At 39.7% G+C, this 25,848-nt stretch overlaps 1 protein-coding gene across 4 annotated transcripts in view; it reads right to left on the minus strand.

Moving 5' to 3' along the window:
* afg2a (AAA ATPase AFG2A) overlaps window positions 1-25,848 on the minus strand; it is an 86,425-nt gene that overhangs the window by 25,180 nt on the left and 35,397 nt on the right. For all 4 annotated transcript variants that reach the window (XM_078953783.1, XM_078953784.1, XM_078953781.1 and 1 more), the window contains exons 11-14: window positions 23,781-23,935; window positions 9,155-9,364; window positions 7,143-7,196; window positions 5,059-5,138 (exon numbers count right to left, since the gene is read on the minus strand). In XM_078953783.1, coding sequence (XP_078809909.1) covers window positions 5,059-5,138; window positions 7,143-7,196; window positions 9,155-9,364; window positions 23,781-23,935 — 499 coding nt within the window. The remainder of the gene's footprint in view (window positions 1-5,058; window positions 5,139-7,142; window positions 7,197-9,154; window positions 9,365-23,780; window positions 23,936-25,848) is intronic.

The following is a 25,848-nucleotide window of genomic DNA, read 5'->3' on the forward strand; positions in this document are numbered from 1 at the left end:
GGTCCTTCAAATCCTTGAGCCTTTCAAGATTTAGCAGGATTTTCCCAGATTTTCCAAGGTTTTTGCTTCATTGAAATACATTCAAAATCCTTGCAAACCTTTGTTTCTTTCAACCATTGTAACTTCAACATACTTGTAGCTAGAGACGCTGTTCAAACATTGAAATGCTCACAAGGCTCTGGATTTCAACATACGTTTTGAAATTATTATGGTATGGCAACACTACCTAGAGATTGGCGGCCTTTTTTTGCCTAAACCTGAGGTGATTTTAACCTTCAGTTTTTATGAAGGTATTAATGTTCCAAAATGCACGAGCTTGTATATTTGATTTGAGAACTTGTAATACAGAATGTGAATACTGGTGCAAAAAAAATCTGCATCTGTGTGTAAAAATTTTCTGCTGTGAACTGACAAATTTCCATTTGTATGTGTTCATTTAGAGTTACAACTTCAAATCTGTGATTACAACTGCTCAAATGTGCTTCTGCATGTGCTCGAATCTGCTGGCGCAAATCACAAGTGCGCTACAACTGCGCTCTGAATTCTGACACATTCCTGGCGAGAAACTTGTGTCTAAACTGATGTGTCTGAAAATGGACCTAGGGGGGGAGGGAGGGTTAGAGGATGCGGAGTCAACCAATCAGAGTGCAGGATTCGGAGAACTTGGTAAAGTTAGAAAGAGCTTCACAGAGTCGGACTTCTTGCTTCAATAACTCTTCTGATAAACGTTCAAATGTGACAGCAAGTCTCTCAATCATTTTGTATTAACACGGAGAGTGAACTACAAATGCATTTCTAAAGAAAAAAAAACGTTTTTTTCCAGCATTTTAAAGAGAAATGATCTCTTTGTGCGTTAAATGCAGACATACAGCTAGACGGCTTCGAACGGACAGCGTCAGCAGGAAGATCATCTTTGTTGTAGCAGGACAACAGGGCCAGGGCTATTGAGCAGCTTTATTATAAATCATATGGATTAACATTTGATAAAAATGTATTAGATTAGATGTAGTTCTCAAGAAAAACATGAACATTTAAACATACATCGCATGCAGCTTTCCCCCAAACGTGTTGTTCACAAAGATGTTAACTTTTAGATGCACTTTAAGTTCTTCATGTATTTTATCCCTGGTCATTTATTTTGAAAGCAGTTTAAGTCTTAAACAACTTAAAGAAAAGTTCCTAGCTACTTATTTTTTTTTTTCTGGGAGAATTTTATTTTTGTTTCCACCACATTTGCACTAAATGGTGTCATTTATTTTTAACAAAGACACTTTAATTTCACAGAAAGTTCACAGAATTAATAGCTGATTCACAGCTATTTTTTTAAATTAAGCAATGGCTATGGGTTTGTTTTTCAAAAGTTAATACCAATGTGCCTGGCATCTACTTGACTTATTCATTTTTTATCCTGTTTACAGCAATTTTGTACTAAATAATGGCTGCTGTTCATGTTCACTATTGTTTAAACCAAATTTTACAGATATGTCCAAATGAAAATTGTCATTGTTTGTCAAAGACAGAGTATTACTGATTTCAGCAATGTTACACAAAAGTCTGTTATTCATTACACCAAATAGGACACAAGTTGTTCATTATCATGGTGTTTAAAAAATAAATGGGGAAATATTTTCCAAAAAACAGTTTTTCAAGTTCTTCTTTCTTAAAGTTTGATATATCGTGAGTTGTCAGAGATGAGATATATCGATTATTACATTATCACCATATTGTGATAGTATCGTTATCGTGAGCAATGTATCGTATATCGTATCATATTGTGAGGTACGCAGTGATTCCCAGCCCTAGTATCAAATGTAATATATGTCCAACACAGGAGGCTTTTAGCTCTCATCTGTCTGTTCGGCTGTTGGACAGGACAAGTTAGAAAATAAATAAAAATACAAATAAATAACTAAATAAACAGTTAAAACCAGAAGGACAGCTGTCAATCAGGCAACAAAATATGGAATTACCAACCTTGGAAAATCAACAGGATATGGACCTTTTTTACCTTATAATTATTATAATAAAATTGCTTAATCAATTATTGAAGATGGTTAAAGTGATTGATCTCTAATTATTTCCCTTCACTTGCCCCAAAAAGTCAGGATTTTTCTAATAAAAAAATAATAGTAATAATCTGCATATATTTTTGATACTTGATCTGCATATGTAACGGGGTGAAATTTTATTTTTTGCTTGTTTTTTATCCTGAGGCCCCTGAAGGGGCCACCTAATTATTGGACACAGGTGTGCACTGGGGGCGTGCCCATGAGACTGCATTTAAAAACAGTAGGACATGAAGCAAAAAGGGGAGCTGAGCAAAGAGGCTCTGAAGGAGCAACTCTGGAGAGAGGCTCGGAAGGAGCCGCTCCAAAAGAGCAGGCTCTGGACAGCAGCAACACGAGAGCAGTAGCTCTCTACAGCCAGGAGACGGCGGGGGGTGCGGCTTCAGCTGTTGATTACGTGGACGAGCGGAGCCACCGGAGCAGCGCCAACAGCAAAATACCGCGCTTGGAGTGAGGCATCTCCGGGTGAAGTGGCGGTGGAAGACGTCCAGAAGGGGATGCCCCTGTGGATGGACGAGCGCTGACCGGCACCGGAAGAGCAGTTGAGCCAGGGGCCAAACAGTGTTCAAAGGGGGAAGCGACATTGGAACGCAGAGGGGTGTGGTTGTGACCCGCCCCTCTTTGAGCTAAGTACCCCTCTGCTGTTTTATCTGTCTTCTTTGGATTACCCAAGGAAGACTTTTGTATAGTCGCCAGAGCCACATTTTGATAATTGCATGCTATTTATTTTTTACCAATTGTGTGTTTTTAGTGGGTTTTATTGAGCCTGGTGTTTTAGCTTTTTTCTTTATGGACTTCTTGGGTTTTTACTTTATAGACGCAGGCTCCTGGCTCCAACGGATGGACAGAGCAACGGACTCCTCAAATATTGCCCCCCTTAAATAAACTTTTTTTTGTGCTCCCTGTTGAACTGTGGTCCTGGGTGTCCTGTCTCCACACAGATCCAAATCTGAGAATTCTGCGAGGCTACACATATGCTATGAAGATTTCTGAAACAGTGTCATGTCTATTTTTTCAGTGTTATTTTTGAGTTCTGACCTGCAGACAACTTGACCTTCAATACGGGGATTAATAAAGTTGATCTTAATCTTTATTTTTTAATCATAGTCATAATTTTTTAGTGAAAATAAACTGACTATATTTTAGATAACTGATCTGCATGTGCTATGTTGATATCCAAAATAGAGTTATGTCTTTTTTACATAATTATTAATTTATTTATTGTTTTCATGTGATTTATTGATACTCAAGTATTAATGACTTGAAACTGTGTTGGTAAGGCATAGATATCCGATAAAAAGTTATGAAAGGGGTAATGATAAATCATGTAATGGTTATGGCAGAACAAGGGTGGGATTATAGAAGTTTGCTTCCTTCCACTCCCTTTGAAGCAATCTTCGATTTAATGTATAATTTTCCTAAATTAATACATCTTTGGGAAAATTATTTCCCTAAAATAGTCCTTTGCTCCCCCGTGAACCACCACCACAACGTGGTGGGGAAGTTTGAGAGCTCGAGTGATCCCAGGAGCTAAGCTGTCTGGGGCTTAAGAAAATGTTAGGGTCTCCCATGGCAGACAGGTCCTGGGTGACGAGTCAGACAAAGAGCGGTTCAGAAGCCTCTGATGGAGAGTAATATCAAGGACCAAATCACGTTGCCCAACTCTGGAGCCAGGCCTGTGGTTGGGGCTCGCAGGCGAGCGCCTGGTGACCCAGGGCTCTTCCCACAGGTTCCGGTCGGGCTCAGCTCGAAGGAGCAACGTGGGACCACTCTCCCATGGGCCCACCACTGTAGGAGACCTCAAAAGGGGCCGGAACAATGTGGTTTGGGTGGCAGTCGAAGGTGGGTGCCAAACCGCCAAAGGAATGACTGAATGAATGAATCTTTTTTTTTTCTTTGAGCTCACTTCCTGTAGGTGTTGCTGTGAGTGCACGCACGGTTGCATCTAAGAGGCCCAGCTGAGATTGATTGCTGAGCTGATCTCTGAGCTGAACCAAGTGGACTCATGGGACAGATGGTCATTTGTTTGATTTGCAACATTTTTGTTAAGCTGTTTTGTTATGTGTAGTTTAGTTAAAATTTGTGTTACATTTTAGGTGCAAGAGCAACCTGTGTCCTTACAACTATTTTTTTAATTCACTTGGCTTTGGTTAGGCTTTTAGTATTGAAGTGGATACTTCCTTGCTTGAAAAGATTTGTTTGGTTGAGGGTCATGTCCCCTGTAAGAACCTGTTTTGAGAAAAAAAAAAAAAAATTAAACAACAAAATTCTGGCCATTTAAGAATATGCCCTTTTGTTTTCAAGAACAAAGCTTCTCCCACACACTGACATATCGAGACCTGGCTCGGAAAGGAGACTCTCCATGACCAAAACCTTACATCGTCATATTGGATTTGTACTTCACTCACTAATTGAGTCACTGAAAACATCACATGCCCAAAGCCGACTCCCTGATTGGCAGCAAGATTGCCAAAGTTCAAATATTTGAACTCTCACTGCACCGCTCAAATCGCACTGCTGCTCAAAACAAAGGACCTCAGATCACTCTCGTGCCATTGATTTAACATTGAAACTGGCAGCCCCCGACGTGCAAATCGTGTTCGATGTGAAAGCGACTATAATCTATTTTCATTTTATAACTGCTGACACTGCAGGTGTAGTATCTTAGCCCACAATAACACTGTATATACCATACTAGCAGAGCACTACTATACTGGATCCACATACCTAACAAATATCTTTGTCTTTAGTCTTTATTTGCAATCAATACTCAACCCCCCACCACCACCACCACCACCACCACCTCTCATCCCACGAGCAGCTAAAACTTAATAAATATAGTTCAGCCTAGTAACAAAAAAAGAGAAAAGCTGAAATAGTCACAGTTAATCATGTCACAGAGAAAGAAAAAACACATGGAGATTTGTTTTGCCCTTTGTTTTTTGTTCTCTTCCTGCCATTAAAATTAATACAAAATGAAAACACACTGTACCTTCCTCTTTCGCTGGCAAGAGCATCTATCTCATCAAAGAAGACAATAGAGGGAGAGACTGTCCTGGCTTTCCGAAACACCTGCAAGCAGCGTCATCAACAAAAGAAGAGAGAAAAAAAAGTTTTCAAGGTTTAGTACGGTATAAAGAAAATGATGTAAAGGGATCAATCAACATATCGCTTTCCTTTGCTGCTGCAATCAAGGTTGGGGCAGGCTCTTCAGCCGTTACCATGACAACACTGCACCACGTAATAATATTGTAAAAATTTGTTAAAATGTTTTTGTTTTTTTTAAATGACCATGGTATACACTGTATTTGCGGAAGCAACCGTCCAACATTCAGGCTTTTGTGTCGTATGTTAATTTCTGAAAATGCACATTTCATTGGGCATTATCCCTTGCATAACGGTGGGGAAAAATAGATATCCAAAACCATCAACAAGAATGATTAGCAGCAATTAAGTAATAATATCTCTCTTCTGCTCTTAAGGTTATTCAGTCTTATATTGCAACTTAACCTAAACTTTAATATTTCCATTCAGAATGAATGACACAACTGTTAAAAGAAAAATAAATAAAATTATAATATCAGAAGACAATGTTCATCTTTCGCAGTTTTGATCATTCTTTAAGAGCATTCTTGCTGCTTTTTTTTAAACAGCTTACCCTGTTCTGTGTCCTGATTGGCTGGAGACCTTTTCAATCAATCTCTTGTCAATCTGCATATCAATCATGTGTCCTGTACAGAAACGCGGAGCACTTTAAATCTACAGAAATCTTTGATCATGATCAGATCTTTGTTTTCATTCTCAGATCCTGGACCTAATTTCTATGAAGGTTCGAACTTTGAGAATTTAAACAAGAGGAAAGAGTGAAAATGTTCATGTCTGTCTGAGAAAAGTGTAAAAAGTGTGCAGTGAGGAGCTTTACTGCCTTAAACATCTGTAATCATACTCTGTGGATTTCATTGATCACGGGTTATTTTTAGAACGTAACTCCTGCAATAAACGAGGGAACTCTGTATTGGTGAAAAGGTAATGCAGATATATGCTTAGCTGCAGCAGAAGACATAGGAATTTGCTTTTTCTCATTGTTACTGGATGAGAAACAGTCGTGCAGGACACAGCACAGCTGCTCAGTTTTATTCTAGAAGTTTAGCGCAAACTGTGAGACGTGAGGAGCTGCAGCCTCCAAAGTCTCAGCGGGAAAATGACGGGAGAGGATCTATTACTTATTGTTTTGTTGGCTTTTTTTAATGTATCAGTATTTTTTCCTGACTTTTTGTCTTTAAAAAAATCACAGAAGGACTCATTTGGTCATTTTTTATTTCAGAGATAGTTATTTTATTAAAAGGATCATGAATGAATGAAAATTTATTCATAAAGCATTTTACAACTCCTTTAAGGTACCAAAAGGCTTCACATTAAAAGATAGACTAAAGAAGTTTAAAGTTTTACATAAAAATTGTTATTGTGGCCCTCACAAGAGGTGTTGGAGGATTTGTTGTTTTTCATTCTTCGGATCATTCAAACACTATATAAATGCAGCATTTCTCCAAGTTTTACATGAGGTACATCAAGCCGTTGGTGCTATTGGCTCTAAATTGAGAACTATAATGTTCTGTTTTAAAATATAATTTTCAGTCTAAATTTTTTCATCCAGATTCCATGTTATTTCTTTCTCACTCCACACATCTGCTCCTGTGTCCACACCGGCCCTTCTATCGAATTTTAGAACCCTATGTGGCCCGCAAGTCAAAATGTTTGCCCACCCTGCCCTAGCTAGCTGTGATCTCCAATAGGACTATCCCTACCCCCCATGTGTCCGCCTGTGTGCAAATGTGGCATGCTCAAAAAAATAAAAATTAAGAAACTGTATTGGCATAGTAGCTGGAATAAAAGTAATACTTAATTTATAATGGCATTAGTAATCCCTTTATACTTAAACAGCGTTATTCCCAAGACTGAAAGGGATATGCAGCTTGTATGGCACCCGCGGTCAAACGTTCATTACATATAAACTTCAAGAAATTAGAGTCTTGATTTTATGGAATATTGCCAAAGCATTTTAAAAAATAATTTTACCTCTCTGACAGCTTTTTCAGACTCTCCAACATACTTGCTTAATAACTCCGGTCCCTGAAAGAGAAGTTTGAATGTCATTTTTGACTTCACATTTTTTCAGTTACAAAATCAAGGCACATGCAGTCTGAGCAGAATATTAAACAAACCATTTTTTCATGGGCTGGGAATATATCCCATATCATAGTAACCATTATTGTTATGATTACTTGTTCCTTTTGTTTAACGCAACACCTGCCAGTCAGTTGATAAGAGAAAAGAAAAAAAAGAATGGGACTATCAAGCAACACAACACACAGTGGGTCTTAAGTAACAATTTCACAGTAAAGGAATATTTTGGAATTACTAGTTAACCAATGCATACACAAACAACAACAGATATATGTACTAGGGTTGTGCCGATGGACGATGATGGTTGACTGACATCCCGATGGAGAGACACCATCGTGATGCCACGCCCCCGCCACGCTGCGAGTCGACACCATAAGCCGTGGTTACATGTGCAAAATATCTTGACCGGATCAATGGTTGGATTAGAATCCAACCGTGTACATGGTTCCAGAAAAATGTTTTCAGAATATAACAAACGTTCACTAAGGTCACACTTTCGGTCGGAATAAATCATTCGCACATGCGCAGTAGGGTTTGAAAAACCGGAAGCGGATATCAGTTCCGCCCAGCGGCTATTTTTTCCTCAAACTTTATTGAATGTAAAAATTCAATAGAAAACAATGTTGCCGAGCGGCTTTATACATTGATATGTCAGCTCGGTAATATACAAGACCATCTTCCAAACATGCTTTTGATAAAGTTACGATTATTGTGAAACGCCTGTTCGCTCATCGTTTTATTTTTAATCCGTGTGTGGTCATTGCTTTTTCTGTTGAAAAACGGAGCCGGAAAGAAGCCAGAATTAGCAGTATGCTAACACGGGCTAACAACATTAGCTTTGGGTGGTGCTGCAATCTGCATCTTGGCTGCATGTAAACATGTGGGAATAACATCAGCCTTTATTTAGTCGGGACACGACTCGAAACACAGATCCACGTGATTGTTTGAACGATTTCTAAGGACTGAGCGACATTTCTGCTTTAAAGCTTACACCGCCCCAAAGCGCTGTGTGTGTGCTCACAATCCTCTGCTCAGACACACACTTTTAGAGCCGGTTCTGAGTTCGGTAGCTTGTTCCCCTAGAGCTGCGGAACGGGTCGCAGTTCTAAATCTCCCACATACCGCTCATGTAACAAAGCACCCCCCCTTCCACTCAAACACAAAGCTGGAAGTCCGCGCTCCGCCGGTCCACTTGACTAGTTAAGTGCGGGAGCGGAGCATTTCTTTTCTAGTTTGTTTGTTACTTTTTTTGTTAAAGTCACTTCCCTCAGTTTATACTGGATAATCGCGGATGAGTCATTAGTTGGGAAATAAAATAAATAAAGTTAAATAACGAATAGCAATTATGTAAGACCGAAATATTAAAAATAGCCCCCCCCCACGATATCATCGTCCATCCCGATGGTTGACAGCAAACATCGTCAATGGCCAATTTAGGGGACATCGCCCAACCCTAATATGTACATATATACATATATATGTATTGATTTTCTTTGCAAGTAAACAGTTGACAATATGAAAGCTCCTTGTAACAGCCATAGCTAATACATCAAACTTTCACCACCTAAGACAAAAGTCTGGAAGTAGTTGTACATGCCCACCTACAAAATGCTAAATTTCCATCCTTTCCGGAGTTGCATTTTCTGCAGCTTCTTCCACCTGTTTGGCATTTTTTGGCTCCATTTGCTACTATGCAACATGACACAGCCTTAGCCAATCTAAAATCACTTACACTGGGCAACAGGGACTTTCAACTCCTTCCAAAGATTTTCTATGGGTAATGTGATTTTTAAATTACAGGCCTCTCATCTTTTTGAGTGGGAGAACTTGGTGTAATAAAATCTTGCTAGATCAAAGAAACAAAAGAAAAATATTTGTAAGTAGATAGAAACAAGAAACCTCACTTTAATGGTCAAGAAGTTCAGCCCACTTTCATTAGCCAGAGCCTTGGCTACCATGGTCTTGGAGCAGCCTGGTGGCCCATAAAGTAGTACTCCTTTAGGGGGCTGGATCCCCATACGGATGAAGGCCTCCGGATGTCTCAAAGGCCACTCTACAGCCTGCTGCAGCTTCAGCTTAACTTCAGCCATTCCCCCAATGTCTGACCAGCAGACCTGAGAAAAAAACAGTAGAGGATATATCGACTATATTAATAGAAAAAAAGGTTTATTTGCATAAAATTATTTATTAAACTAATTGCACTTAAAAACCATGGTTTTGACTGTATGCACAGTAACACTGAATAAAATGAACCGTGACGGTGACCACCAGAAAAATAAAAGACCAGCATATGCAGAAATAAACATCAGAAAATTGCATGTGAGTTGCAGTCAACAGTCAATAGAAAGAAAAAAATACAATAAAAAACCTGCACTAACAAGTCAAAGGAAGCACAATAAAAAGCTCAGGTGGTCGAGCAGGTTGTCCAATGATTGAATGCTTGGTGGTTCGATCCCCCGCTCCCCCCAGTCAACTGACGTTGTGTCCCTAGGCAAGACACTTCACCCTCCCTACCTCCAGTGTGGCTCCACTGGTGTGTGAATGCCTATGAATTTCCCTGTGATGGTCAGAAGGGCCATCGGCGTGTACTGGCAGCCACGCCTGTCTCAGTCTGTCCCAGGGCAGTTATGGCTACAACACTTGTTACCATCACCAGTATGAATGAATAATGGACACATTGGAAGCACTTTGAGCATCTGGAAAAGCACAGATAAATCTAATCCCTTATTATTTATCTTACTATTAATCTCAACATTTAGCTTCTTTAACTTAACTTTCTTTGGAGGTATTACATTTTCTTAAAATTACAGAAACACATCTCAAAGTAAAAATAAAACGAGAAAAACTATTTAAAAGCATCCATCAATCCATCCATCCATCCATCCATCCATCCATCCATCCACCCATCTTCCTTAACTCATCTGGAACCGAGTCACGGGGCAGCTGTTGAGGCAAAGATGCCAATTCTTCCCTCTCCCCGGCACTTCCTCCAGCTCCTCTGGGGGAACCCCGAAACGTTCCCTGGCCAGCCAAGAGACGTAGTCTCTCCAGTGTGTCCTGGGTCTTTGACGGGGCCTCTGCCCAGTAGGACATGCCCAAAACACCTATCCAGGGCACTCGGACCAAATGCCAGAGCCACCTCAACTGATTCCTCTTGATGGGGAGGAGCAGTGGTTGTACTCAGAGCTCTCTCCAGGCAACTTAGCTTCTCCCCCCATCTCTAAGGGAGCAACCAGCCACCCTACTGAGAAAGCTCATTTCAGTTGCTTGTATTCGGGACCTCATTCTTTTGGTCATGAACCAGAGCTCAGACCATCAGTGAGTATTGGAACGAAGATGGACCGGTAAATTTAGAGCTTTGCTTTCTGGCTCAGCTCTCTCTTCACCACAACACAGTGGGCGCTGCGTCACACCCAGCCGCAAACCACCCCACTGCATGCTGGAGGTCCTGGCCTGATGAAGCCAACAGGACATCATCTGCAAAGAGCAGAGAGGAAATCCTATGGTCCCCAAACCAAACCCGCTCCAGGCACTGACTGCGCTAAGAAATTCTGTCCATAAATATTAAGAAGAGAAAAATTGATAAAGAGCAGCCCTACCGGAGTACAACATGGACTGGGAACAGGTCTGATTTACTGCCTGCTATGCAACCCAAGCTCCTGTTCCGGTTATACAGACAAGACAGCCCTCAGTAAGGCCCCCCGGACCCATACTCCCAGAGCACCCTCCACAGGATACCACGGGGGACGCAGTCGAACATCTTCTCCAAATTCACAAAACATATATGAACTGGATGAGCGAACTCCCACGAACCCTCCAGCACCTTAAAGAGTGTGGAGCTGGTCCACTGTTCCATGACCAGGATGGAAACGGCACTGTTGTTCCTCAATCTGTTCGACTATCGGACGCACTCTTCCTCTCTAGGACCCCATCTAGATTTTCCCAGGGAGGCTTAGGAGTGCCATTCCCCGATAATCTTGAAAAGGGGACCTACTATCCCTTTCTGCCAGCCCAGTGAAACTGTTCCTATCTGCCACGCAATGCTGCAAAGACGTGTCAGCCAAGACACTCCCACAGCATCCAGAGAATTGAGGTAATCAGGGCATCCACTCCTGGAGCCTTGCCCCTGAGGATCTCACTGACTACCTGAGGGGTGGCGAACACGTGGCTCTCGAGCCGCATGCGGCTCTCGGCCAATAAGCATGTGGCTCTTTGCGTCTCATCATAATTTCAATATACTGTGCCTTATTTCACTGTGACAATGCTTGCTGGACAGAAACTTTACTTTGCAGTTTTGAGGACCTGCAGCAGAAACGACTGCAGATCACTTTTCTCATGGATCCTTTATTGCAGAGACTGACTGCCTGAGATCCCCGCTTGTCACTGATGAGGCAGCGAGCGAACTGGAGATGATTGAGCAGAAATCTCTTTGAAAGAAGGCCCTGTTACGTTTTGGAGAACGGAAAACTACCCGTGTGTAAAAGAGCTGCTCTCAAGCTTACCTTGAAACACGTGAAATCAAGGCGTCAGTCCGTTCTGACCGACACTCACGTAAAGGAACTGATCAGAGAGGCTACGACTGAATATAAACCTGATCTGCAGAGGATCACTAGAAACGAGAAATCCCCTGAGATCATCATCCATCACTGCAGCAAGGTAAAAAATTCTGAGATGTAGTTTGGAAAACACACCTGACTGAGCATGCTGGTGTGAATATTTTAATATTCCATCAATTATCAATTTTTCATGCAAAAAGTCAATAATTCGTTTTTAAATGAAAAAGAAAAGTTATAAAAGTAAACTTTTTTTTTTACTGAAGGTTAAAACTAAATGTATTCTACACACATCTGAAATGTATTACTCAGACACCAGAAGGATGCTGTGTCAAGATGTTTGTGTATTTGTTGGTGTAAGTGTCATTCAAAGAGGAATGTTGAGATACAAAGAATTACCAGTTAAATACTGTGGGATGAACAGTGAAATATTCCATTTTTATCATCATAAATCAGACTTCAGAGGAGGTAGTGGCTCACCAGCATCAACTTCACCGCATGTCACTGAGTAGTTGTGTGTGTCAAAGAGAAGCAGAGAAAAGAGTGAGATAGAGAGAGAGTGTGTGTGTGTGTGTGTGTGTGTGTGTGTGCTGCATGCAGAGATGAAAGAGAGGCGCCTTTGGGTGTGGAGGGGGTCTCTGACCTCCAGGGTAGTTTCTGTGTTAACTCTGGCTAAGCTGCATTTGATGTGTGTATTGAGGGTGGACACTTTCCTTGAAATAAAACACAAGTCCAATATTGTGTTGTAGGGAGAAGAATGTGTTGTGGAAAATTATATGGCTTTAATTGCGTGTTTGTGTGTGTACGTCTTGGCAGGTCAGTGTGTGGTGTGGCTCTTTGACTCTCAGAATTAAAAACTTCGGTTCTTGGTGTCAAACTTGTTCGCCTCCCCTGGACTACCTCAATGACTTCAGCTTGGGTAATAGACCACCCCACCCCAAAGTCCTCATTCTCTGCTTCCTCAGAAAAAGGCATGTCAGTGGAATTGAGGAGATTCTTGAAGTATTGCTTCCACTGCCCGAAAAGGAGAAAGAGGGAAGGAATGAGCAGCAGCCATAAGGGTCCACAGTAAGTTTCCAGATCAACACTAATTGGTAGTTTATATACAGTGCAGACCAAAAGTTTGGACACACCTTATCATTCAAAGGGTTTTCTTTATTTTCATGACTAAGAAAATTGAAGTCACACTGAAGGCATCAAAACTGAATTAACACGTGGAATTATAAACATAAATATATTCTAGGTCAGGGGTGCTCATTACGTCGATCGCGATCGACCGGTCGATCTTCAAGGACATGAGGGTAGATCGCAGGAAAGAGAAGATTAAAAAAAAAAAAAAACAGTACTTGTTAAAACAACCACTAGCCAATCAAAATCCTCACCGAGAAGTACGGGACTTGATTGACATGCAGAACGGCCAATCGGACATCCTCTGATGCATACGTCACTGCAGACGCGTGTTTAAACTCACTGAGCGCAAACTCTTTATGCCCCACGGCACATCATTTCCCCGGCAGAAGACCGCTCCGCGCAAGCGGAGTGTTTATTGAAGCCGCCCCGCGTTTCTCCTCCTGCTATCAGCTCTGCAGTTCTCGCCTGATAAATACGAGCTCGTAAGGAAGGTGTTATGTCCGAGGCACGCGCTTCGTACGGAGCCAGCAGCGCCTTTGAAACGCCATGATGCTCCCCCCATTGCACGATTTACAGCAGAGCATGACATCCGATGGTTGCTGCTTTCTGTCTTTGTAATAAAACGCCTCATATGTTAATACTAAAGTATCTTTGTGTACTCTCCCTGTGTAGTTTTTAATCATCAGTACATAAACAATAATGTTACTAATAAACGTAACTAACAAACATATACTAATAGTATTTATAAAAAAAAAATTAAAAAAACCGCCCCTCTCACCCTCCGCGGGTGTTTTCTCCTCCAAGCTCGGGTCCTCTACCAGAGGCCTGGGAGCTTGAGGTTCCTGCAGTATCTTAGCTGTTCCTAGCTGCTTTTCTGGACTGAGAGGTCTGAGGTTTTTCCAGGTATCTGTTGTAGCCACTCCTCCAGCTTGGGGGTTACTGCCCCGAGTGCTCCAATGACCACAGGCACCACTGTCACCTTCACTTTCCAGGCTTTCTCCAGTTCTTCTCCGAGTCCCTGGTATTTATATATATATATATATATATAGAGAGAGAGAGATTTTGTCAATTCAAAAGTAGCTCACACGCCAAAAAAGTGTGAGCACCCCTGTTCTAGGTTCTTCATAGTAGCCACCTTTTGATTTGATTACTGTTTTGTACACTCTTGGCATTCTCTTGATGAGCTTCTAGAGGTAGTCACCTGAAATGGTCTTCCAACAGTCTTTAAGGAGCTCCCAGAGATGCTTAGCACTTGTTGGGCCTTTTGCCTTCACTCTGCGGTCCAGCTCACCCCATACCATCTCCATTGGGTTCAGGTCCGGTGACTGTGGAGGCCAGGTCATCTGTCGCTTGGTGGTTTATGTGACTGCACTTGGGGACACTTTCAAAGTTTTCCCAATTTTCGGACTGACTGACCTTCATTTCTTAAAGCAATGATGGCCACTCGTTTATCTGTATTCTAACATTCATTCAGTAGGACTCTCAGCTTGTGTATCCACCTGACATCTGCACAACACAACTGATGGTCCCAACCCCATTTATAAGGCAAGAAATCCCACTTATTAAACCTGACAGGACACACCTGAGAAGTGAAAAACATTTCAGGTGACTACGTCTTGAAGCTCATCAAGAGAATGCCAAGAGTGTGCAAAGCAGTAATCAAATCAAAAGGTGGCTACTATGAAGAACCTATTTTCAGTTGTTTCACACTTTTTTTATGTATATAATTCGACATATGCTAATTCAGTTTTGATGCCATCAGTGTGACTCTACAATTTTCATAGTCATGAAAATAAGGAAAACTCTTTGAATGAGAAGGTGTGTCCAAACTTCTGGCCTGTACTTTGTGTTGATCAAGGTATGTGTTAGAGAATGGAAGAACTGTGAGTAAGTGATGTTTCTAATGGACAAATGGTTTTATCAATACAGTGACATGGTCATACTGATCTATAGGAAATATGCTTTTCAATTTTATAACTATATTTAATTATTTGACAATACTTGTATTTAACATCGTTTTCTTTTTTTTAAAAACAGAGTTGTTTTTTAGCCAGTGTAACTGTAAATAGTTTGTAGTATGTCACATAAGGTAAATATTGTTAAATCCTAAATAAACTGTTATATGTTCATCACAAACTGCTATCTAACTGAAATTTTTTGTTCCAATGGAAAATTAAAACTCTGCTCTGTCATAGTTGAAATCTCATCACAATGAGGGTAAAAGCATTTTTGAATACTCTGTCCTTCATTATATAAAACAAAAGGTATGAAGATGATTCGGTGTGACTCGTTTAGATTTTCCTTTGGGTGCTGAAACCACTTACAAGATTAGAACCTCTAATGTTTATGATTTGAATTTCCTAAACCTGTTCCCATACACTCCAACTCCCCCCCAAAAAAAGAGATTTCTAGCCACGCCGCTGCCTCACAGAAGACGCAGGTTATAACCACACAGGTGGTAAATGTTTTGAATTAAAGTACTGAGTTGAAAAAATAAGGAGTCAGATGGTTAGATCTCCATCTAACCATCTAACTCCTAATTTTATGTAAGGCAATGTCAATCAGCATCACAACTTCTTCCAAGCAGTTGTCTAGAAACTGAAAATAGATGATACACACAAAGCAGGAGAAAGCTATAAAAAGATAGCATAGCGTTTTCAGATGCTAATATCCTCTGTTCAGAATGTAATTAAGAAATGGCAGTCAACAGGAACAATGGACCGGACCGAAAAAAAAGAAAGAAGAGAGTGGGATGTTAGGGCTGGGGGATAATGATTAAGAAGTGTGAGGGAGTAGAATCACAAAGCAACAAGTTGCTGGAGATCTATGATTATTACTTTCAGATTTAGATGTCAAGGGAGTGGGGCCTGTCCACAGACATACTCAATTATTATTATTATTTTTTTTTTTTTTAACTTGTCCTGTCCAACAGCTAGGCAGACAGATGAGAGCTGAAGGCCTCTTGTGTTGAACATATTTTACTTTAACAACAGTGGTTATTAATCTGCTCACAAACCAGAGGTATGTCTGATGAACCCCTTTAGTAATCGAGGCCAAACTTTATTCATTGTAGTCATTTTTGAAAATCTTTTGTGTTGGACTGGACGGAAAAGGAAAGAAGGGAAGAAGAGAGAGGGGTGTTGGGAGGGGGGGGGGTAGGAGGGTGATTATAGAATGAAGCAGCATAAAGCAACAAGTTTCTGGATGGTTATACTCATTACGGTGAGGTTCAGATGTAATACACATCTATAAGGGCGGGGTCTGGCCAAACACACACTGAAATGTTATAAACATACCTGTTGGCTCCAAAAATGTTCACATGTCAACATTTACATAATACAAATAATGTTCACACATGCATACTCATGCCTTCAAACCAACTAGTGTGAAATATTTTATTCTATCATGCAAACTATTTGATCAAAGGTGAGCTAACACCTGTGCTCAGGTGAGTGTTTATGTTCTTCTAAAATGGATGACGGAATGTAAAAAGAAGGAGGGAGAATGCCCAGCCATCCCCACACCAAGACCCCTGCCACAGCAGCAGCTGGGATTACTCAATTATTACAAACATACCTGTTGGCTACAAATATCTTCACACATAAACATGTCAACATTTATTCAATATAACTACAGCTCATACGCACATAGTTATGAATACAAACAAACAAGTCTAGCATATTATTCCATCATGCATACCATTTGTGCAAAGGTGAGCTGAAATCTGTGCTGTGACACAAGAATCACAAGGATCTGTGATGAAAATTTTGTGAGTCAGCCACAATGGAAAAGTTTAGTTACCCCAGAAAAGTTCACAAAATATGCTTAATCTAATATAGGAGTGTCAAACACACAGCCCGCAGGCCGTTTCCGGCCCGCCAGATGGTTTAATCCGACCCATAAAGAGTAAAATTTATAAGAATGTTCTGTTTGTTTTTTTTTTTTTTAAAAAGCACATTTTTAGTCCATTCCTGTGGCGAGTTATGATTTTTTTTTTAAAGAAATAACCGAGATCCGCAATTCGACCACTAGGGGGAGCAAAGGAAAAGCAACATACGAAACAGCGCATGCCAAAAGTGAAACCTAACAGCTCTGCATCTGGGTAAGATGTAGTTTGGTTCACCACCCTGACCACTATTAGGCTGCTGTAAGAATGATCAGTAGTGACACCAAAGTGACCAATATGTTGTCATAAAGAAAAAAAGGTTGAAGAGAAGTGCTGAGCTTTCCAGGAAAAATGGACAGTTTTAATTGTTCACGGAGCTGAATGCAAAACCTGCGTGCTCAGGATGTCATCAACAGGTCGCATTGCTAAAAGAATATAACATTCAGCATCAGAACGAGACTCACCATAAAGAAAAGTTTCACCATTTGGAGTTAAGAAAATAGAAGATTTACCAACTATATAGGTGTTGTAGATTGACTGTGACTGTGTGAGCGCGCTGCGTCGTGTGTAGGACTGGGAGGAGGGAGCGCGCACACGTGTGTTGGGGGTGCGTGTTGATTCTTCTGCTCTCTAGCTTCATGTGAGGCTTCACCTGTGCTCTCTGGTACAGACATCTTCTCAGAATATTATATATATTCCAGTAATAAACAGACTGCAGACACCTTGTCACCTTTCTGGTAGCCATGAGGCCTGGCACCCATGACGAACGCGGGGCAGGAGGCTGTACGTTGCGCTGCACAAAATAGTTCCCAAACAAAACATGTAGTGATATTCATCTAAATCTAAAAGTGCGCGTTCATGTTTGGTGTTACAGAGTGACTGAGAACAGTAATAAACCCCCCCAACACAAAATCCTCCGGCGGGCGGCCATGTCACTCAAGAACGTGTAACAATTCACTAGGATAACTAGTCCTGTTACTAATAAATAAATACACGAAAGGGGGTTAAACACAAAAGAGCGTCTTAATGCGGAGAAACAATTTGCCCGCGGGCCTCGAGTTTGACACATGTGCCGTAAAAACTGTTGTGAGGGGGAACACAAACTAAATTAGATCAAAAACTGAGGAGCCTCGAGAAGCAACACCATTCAGACAGAAGGAAGAAGTTTGTGATTTCTATTTCATTTACTATATCTGCCGTCTTTTGGAACCATTCAAAATAACACTTTAACCTCACCTATCACTACAGAAGAACTCAACAAGCTATATGGAGACTGAAGAGTAATAAAAGCGTTGGGAGTGAAGGCCACCAAACGAATGGTACAAAATAGTCAAACAACTTGGTTCTGTATTATTAGATTCATTCAATTGGACACATAAAAAACCAAAACTCCCCCATCAAAGAAAGAAGCAATTATTTATTATTTATTCTACGAAAAGAAGGGAAAAATAAGGAGTACTGTGAGGGCTATCAACCAATTTCTATTTTAAATCCGGATTATAATGATTTATATCAATAATCATTAAATGACTGGAATGTTTTCTCCCTGAACTGATAGACGAGGACCAGACTGGTTTAATAAAGGAAAGTCAAACACAAGATAACATGACACATACAAATAATAAAGAAGATCAATAAATTCAATATTCCTGTAGCTTTAATAAGCCTAGATGCTAAAACAGGGTATGGTGGGACTACCTTTTTGCAGTCCTGAGGAGCATGGGTTTTAGTAATATTTGTATCACATATATACAAGCTCTGTGTCATAAGCCAGTGGGTAGAATTAAAATGAAAGGAAATTTAACAGATAGCTTTGAACTATTTGGAGGAACGCAGCAGGGATGATTTTTGAACTACAGACCAACTGAACCACTCAGACAAAAATGTAAACTACAATGGAATTCAGAAAAAACAAAATACTTAGGAGTTTACTTGACAACAAAACTAAATACATTGAAAGACATTAATTACGGTAGAATCAGTGACACTATAAGAAGGGACTTAACAAAATGTACCACCCTAACCATGGATTTTAGCTAAAGAATAGAGGTTGTAAAAATGAATGTGCTGCCCAGACTACTGTATTTATTTCTTGCATTACCGGTACATATTCCAGATGAACGATTTGTTAAATGGAACAAACTACTAATAAGATTTATTTGGAACAGCAAAAACCAAGGGTGAGACTGAAAAAACTTAAGTTGGAAAAAGCAAGGGGGGATTAGTTTTACCAAGTCTCCACAAATACTATCTATGAAAGCATTTCTGTAGAAATGCTTACATAACTATCTGGCAGTCCAGCTAAGAAGCATAATATAATGTTGTTCAGTAGAATATTATTCTAAATGGACACAAATCGAGCTAGACTATGGCTCTTGTCCTCCACGAGCAAGAATGGGGAAGAAAATACATGTAGTAAAATACAGAACACACTTCCTGGTGACCGTTGCAGCACATGGAGACGTGAAAAGACAGCTCCCACTAATCACTACAGTACTTCCTAAGCCATTACAGGACAAGGAATATTGTCAAAACTACAGGCCAGTTTCTATCTTAAATGTTGACTATAAAATATACACCTCTATAATTTCAAATAGACTCCAATCGTTTATATCAAACTTAATAGATTAATAGATGAGGACCAAACCGGATTCGTCAAAGGCAGACAAACACATGATAATATAAGGAGAACACTTCACATTATAAACAGGATACATAAAAATAAAACTATCAGCTGCCTTAATAAGTTTAGATGCTGAAAAGTTATTTGATAGAGCAAATTGGTAATTTCTATATATAACATTGAAGAAATTTGGATTCAATGAAAAGTCAATTAAGTTTATCAGTTCACTCTACTGCAAACCTACAGGTAGAATCAAAATTAACGGCTCCCTCACAAATAGATTCAGCCTGGGAAGGGGGACTAGACAGGGCTGTTGCCTCAGCCCTGTACTCTTTGCCCTTTATGTCGAACCATTAGCCCAAATGGTGAGACAAGACATGAGGATAACAGGAATAGACATCGGTGGACAGGTACATATCATGATATGTACCTGTTCGCGGATGACGTTATGGTATATTTATTAGATCCAGTCAAATCATTTGGTAGTTTGATGAAGATTATCGATAGATTTGGTCAAAGCTCAGGATACAAAATAAATATAAATAAAACTCAGATACACATGTTTAATTGCGATGCAAATCAAGATTTAAAGGAATGGAAGATAAAATGGGATGCCAAATCACTCGAGTACTTGGGGGTGAATATACCTAAAGACCCAGCAAAAGTATATCAAGATAACTATGAACGTACAAATATCAATATCAGAAAATGCATAGAAAGATGGTCCACATACACGCTAGGATTAAGTGAAAGAATAAATGTTGTAAAAATGAATATACTACCCGCCTCCTTTACCTTTTTCTAGCTTTATCAGTAGAGATCCCACAATCCCACTTCCAAAATTGGGATAAACTTAAAATCAAGATTTATATGGGAAGGAAAACAACCAAGAATACGATACCACACTTTACAACTACCCAATATAAAGATGGGAAGAGCCTTACCTAATCTAAAACAATACTTTAGAGCTGCCCAAATACATTGTTTAGTATACTGGTGTAATAAAGAGTATGTTGCCAGGTGGAAAGATCTAGAACTTTTTGCACCCAAATTTCCAATTCAGACATGTATTGGGGAAAATGGGATCCCAGCTACTGCTAAAGAGAATTTAGATCTAAATCCAATAACATTATATACTCTTGAGAACTGCTATTATGTTATAAAACAGCTAAAATTAGGTAAAGAACTCAGATTGCTGAAATGGACAGCATATGACGACAAATTTAGACCTCCACAATTTGACCACAGATTCAAACAATGGGCTGAAAAGGGTATTACGGCCATGTGCAGAATGATAAAGAAAGGCGAAATGAGAGAATTTCAGGAACTTAAGGACACATATGGTCTAATAAATCAGGACCTATTCAGATATATGCAAATGCAAGACTACTATGAAAAGCAAATCAAAACAGAGGAACACAAAATACACCCAATAATTAAGACATTTATACAGGCCTACAGTGAAAATATTCTCAAGGTTGTATCTGTTCTATTTAAGCACCTTATGGAATCAAAAGTGGGGTCAACTCTATATGTCAAAGCAAAATGGGAAAAAGGATTTGAGAGAAAAAAACTCAGAGGAGATGTGGGATGATATGTGGAAAGTTCATCAAACCACAACGCAGTCACTAAAATGGCGAGAATTTGCTTGGAAAAACCAAATAAGATATTTTATAACACCACACATCAAGAGCAACCTAATTAAAACTCAGCAACTCTGCTGGAGAACTTGCATGGATAAGGATTCAAATCAGACACATATTTTTTGGGAATGTGAGAAAATAAAGCTCTTCTGGGACACCATCCACTCTGCCATATGTGAAACACTCAGGTATAAGATACCCCAAACCTGTCTTGTGATGTATCTCGGTTACTTAGAGGGAACTGTACATAAAACGGACCAAAACCTAGTAAAAGCTCTTCTTGTGGCAGCAAAGAAAGCCATAACAAAGAACTGGAAGAAGGCTGAAGCCACCAACACACAAGCAATGGATGTATATTTTGGAAGAAATCCAAACAATGGAGAGACTTGCATACATACTAAGAATAAAGGAAGAAACATTTGTAAAGGACTGGGAAAAATGGTATATGTACAAAACAAGAAAAGGTTATGACATATAGTGAACTTTATGTTCAGTATCCTGGAAAGGAAAAAATTTCAACCTGACAAACTCTACGTAAATTCTTGTATTGATTTTTTTCTTTTGTTTTGTTTTATAGATATATATACTGTTTCAATGCTTCTAACTTTGTTCATGTGTTTAAAAATAATAATAAGATATTTACAAAAAAAAAAAACAGAACACAACCCCATTGTTGAGTTTGTAATTAAAACCTGGTGGGAAGTGGTCAACAAATACAAAAATAGGTAGCAACCACAAATTACTTATACAGCCTTCACACAAATAAGAATTTGAACTGGAGAAGACTGACTTATTTAGGTATTTTCAATTGAGAAACTTTTACAATGAAGAGATAAAAAGCTCAGTCTCACAGGAAGGGAGCGATGTGATAGCGATGGTGAAAGAGGCTAATAAGAAACTGCCCTCAAAGATGGTTTCCAAATTGTACTAGTGTCTGTTGAAATGTAGTGGTTTTGACTCATATTTAAAACAAAGGTTGGAGTCAGAACTGAGCAAACAGATTAGAGCTGAAGGCCTCTTGTCTTAGACAGATTTTACTTTTACATAGGAAGCAATACACATCCCACTCAAAACCTAAAGCTCAAAACTAAATCTTTGTTGCACCCCACTTGTTCTATTTTTATTGTTTAATTACTATTATTTTAGACATTTTTTACTTGATTTTGGTTCATTTTGTTTGTTTTTGTATATTAAAAATGATTGTTCTTTAGAAGTGCAAAAAGTAAAATAAAATCTTTTGAAAAAAACGAAAAAAAGAGTGCCTTTATAAGAAGCATTTCAAGGTCCTGAAGTGGCCTAGCCAGTCTCCAGATCTCAATGCCAAAGAAAGTTTTTGGAGGGAGTTAAAGCTCCGTGTTGCCCAGCGACAGCCCCAAAACTCTAAAGATCTCCATGGAGGAATGGACTAAAATACCAGCAACAGTTAGTAAAAATCTTGTGAAGACTTACAGAAAATGTTTGACTGCCGTAATTTTCAAAAAAGGGTCAGCAACCTGCGGCTCCAGAGACGCAGCACAGGTGGTTTTGTAAAAATAACTATTATGTTTTAAGATTGTCATGGTGGCCTTAAAACTGTTGGGATGTGCAAGCAGGCAAAAGGAGGAGAACAGCCTCAACTCACTGAGGGGCGTGTTTGCGACCGGAAGGTGGACCAGGGTCTGTTACGGGATGGAAAGTTCTTCTTTCTTCTGCAGACGTCTACGGTCAGCAAACAGTTTTAGGTTAAAAAAAAGTCTAAATGTAGACGTGGTTACGGCCATGCACGTGGGGTAAAAAAACTCGCAGCTGCAGAGGCTGTGAACAGGTAGAGGGGAAAAGCAGGTAGAGACGCAGGGGAGAGGTTTAGACTCCCCGCTTTTGATTCACGACCCCACAACAAACTAACTGCTGCTTCCAAATAAATAAATAGGTTTCAGTCATACAATTAATATACTTTTTTGGTTTTACTGTTTTTTTGAATATTTAATGAAAAAATAAAAAAAGGATTCTGCATCAAAGTGAATTTGCTTCCATTCCCTCACTCTTCTGGGTGTTTGAAAGACAGAAAAGTCTCTACAAGGTTGTCGAAAATGGACAAAAGATCGAAGGAAACATCAGGTGCCCAGTGTAGAAAGAAAAGAAGAAAAGAGGAAAAAAGAAACTCCAAGGATAAAGGAATGCAGGCAGTGTCCAAAATTAACACTCACTCTCACGCACTCCAAATTTAATGTTTGAGAAGTAAAATTTGGAGCAACATGGCTAATTAAGGTTTGCACATTATTAGAAGTTATTACTTGTTAATTAGCTTATTGGTGGATTTCATCTAAGCTCTTCTGCGGTTCTCATATTCTATTATCGTTCAGATGTTACATTCACAATTGTTTGTCTTTGGTCGTTCAGTTTATAAGGCACGTAAGCACAAAACACATAAAAACTGTTCTTTAGTTTCCATTGATTCAACAGAAATGACCGGAATTAAATCATTCATAATTCGTGTCAGGGTTGATCAGGGTTGATGTAGCTCAAGAAAAAAAAGAACAGTACAATGTGGCAATATTTTAACAAGGCCAGCCAGCCAGGCTTCGAAAAGAAACACAAACTGATGTGTGTTAAGTGTGAACTAACTTACATAATAGATCTTATTGGTCAATTCAATTTATTTTGATATGTTTAATAGTGGCAGATTATTTTTAAAGTGAGTATGTGACATTTTACCTTGGGGAAATCAAACGCAACCTCCCTCATGGCACTGGGCTTTATGACAGCCATGGCCCACTGCAGGTCCTGAAAACTGATAGTAACCTTCCCAACCAATTGGTCCTTTGCTTCATGGAGAGAGCCTCTGAGGCCTCGCCTTACTGCACGCAGACCTACAAAAACAAGATTTAAACATTTTAGAACATTCAAGGCAGTAAAATCATGCACTTAGACAAACAGGATGACTTTCTGACGACCATTTATAAATGTCAACAGTGTACATTGTTCTGTTATGAGTGAAAGTTACAGTGTTTTACCAATTTGTTTTAAATCTTCTGTTAATAGGCTGATTATTCTGAATGTGTTTTTGGAGACCTCTAGAGACTTCTAGCCAGGTATTGTTGTTCAACACAAGTGCACATGTAGGAACAGAAAGGACTCACTACCAAGCACGCACTTCGTTGTGTCAGTGGAAAGACTTTGCTGCATACGTCTCGAGTCAGAGGTTGCATCGATGGTTTGTTTTGTACAGTTATGATGCAATGCTTTGCATATATTTAGGCTAATTGTATTGATCATTTGCTTTCAGTTTTACCCTTTTAAGTATCATTAAACCTGCTGACAACGTTCGACGGTCTCCAGAGTCGTGATATGAGAAAGGTGTTCAAGAGCTCCTGCATTGGACATGCATGAAACAGCACATACATATCATACAATTCCCACAGTGTCCACTCTTGAAGAAAACAACATAGAGGTGGTTCATGAGTATAAATACCTCGGTGTATTGATTGGTGACTCCCTCACTTTCAAACCTCATGTGGAGAATCTTGTCAAGAAACTGAGACTAAAATTGGGTTTTTATTTTCGAAATAAGCTGTGTTTTTCATTTGAAGTAAAGAAGCGACTTGTAGCTGCGACTTTCCTCTCTGTTTGATTATGGAGACCCGTTTTACATGAATGCTTCAGCTCAATGTCTTCAGATGATTGACACGGTTTATCATTCTTGTCTGAGGTTCATCACGAACTGTAAAACAATGACACATCACTGTGAGTTGTATTCTCAAGTGGGTTGGCCTGCCCTGGCCATACGGAGGAGGATTCATTGGCACACTTTCATTTATAAGGCACTGCTTGGACTATTGCCGACCTACATCTGTTCCTTACTGTCACAGAGGAACGTTGATTCTTATTCTCTTCGCTCACGTGATCATGTGTTGCTCTCTGTTCCATTTGCTCGCACCGAACTGGGCAAAAAGGCTTTTTTCCACTCTGCACCTTATGCATGGAACATGTTGCAGAAGGACTGGAAGTTGACGGAGTTGATTTCCTTGAATGCTTTTAAAGTTAAACTGAGAGGTCTCGAGGCTGACTCCTTAACATTTATTTGTTTTTTATAATCGGTTTGTTACTTCCTGTTATTTTGCTCTTTGTAATTATGTAACTGTATTTTAGTCGCTGCTGCCGCTTGGCCAGGACTCCCTTGAAAAAGAGGTTTTTAATCTCAACGGGACTTTCCTGGTTAAACAAAGGTTAAATAAAATAAAATATAATTCATTCTGTGCTGATGCTGATGTTTGACTTGTCTTATATTTGTCCTCATGGAGATCACAACCCCAGCATTTCATCTTTTTTATCTCTTTCTGCACGCTCCCGTTTTAGTAAAAGCAAAAGATTTTATTCCCCAAACACAAACACACTGCTCAGGCAGACACAAAAAAGTCAGGATGGGAGTCAGGTGTACAGCAGCATGGGGGGTATTCCAGAAAGCAGGTTATGCTAGCTCCCACGGTAAGTTTGAGGCTAAGGAAGTTGACAACCTCAGCTTTCGGTTCCAGAAATGGAGGTATGTTTCAGGATATGTCAAGTTGCCATGGCAACTCATGCTCTGAATATAACCTGGTCTGGAGCAGGTTTAGTTGAAGGTTAGTTTGTTTTCAGAGAGATGAAGCAGCATGGCGTGTCCATTTGAATATGATTTAGTGGATGAAGAAGCTCAGATAATACTTTTCCCACCGTGGGATGGTGATAAGACCACGTTGAAAAGATAAACTTATTTACTTTGATCTAACTTAATTATTTGCTTCAG

Source organism: Oryzias latipes, chromosome 10, assembly GCF_053564925.1.
Source record: "Oryzias latipes strain Hd-rR chromosome 10, Olatipes_Hd-rR_3.1".
Classification (NCBI taxonomy): Eukaryota; Metazoa; Chordata; class Actinopteri; order Beloniformes; family Adrianichthyidae; genus Oryzias; species Oryzias latipes.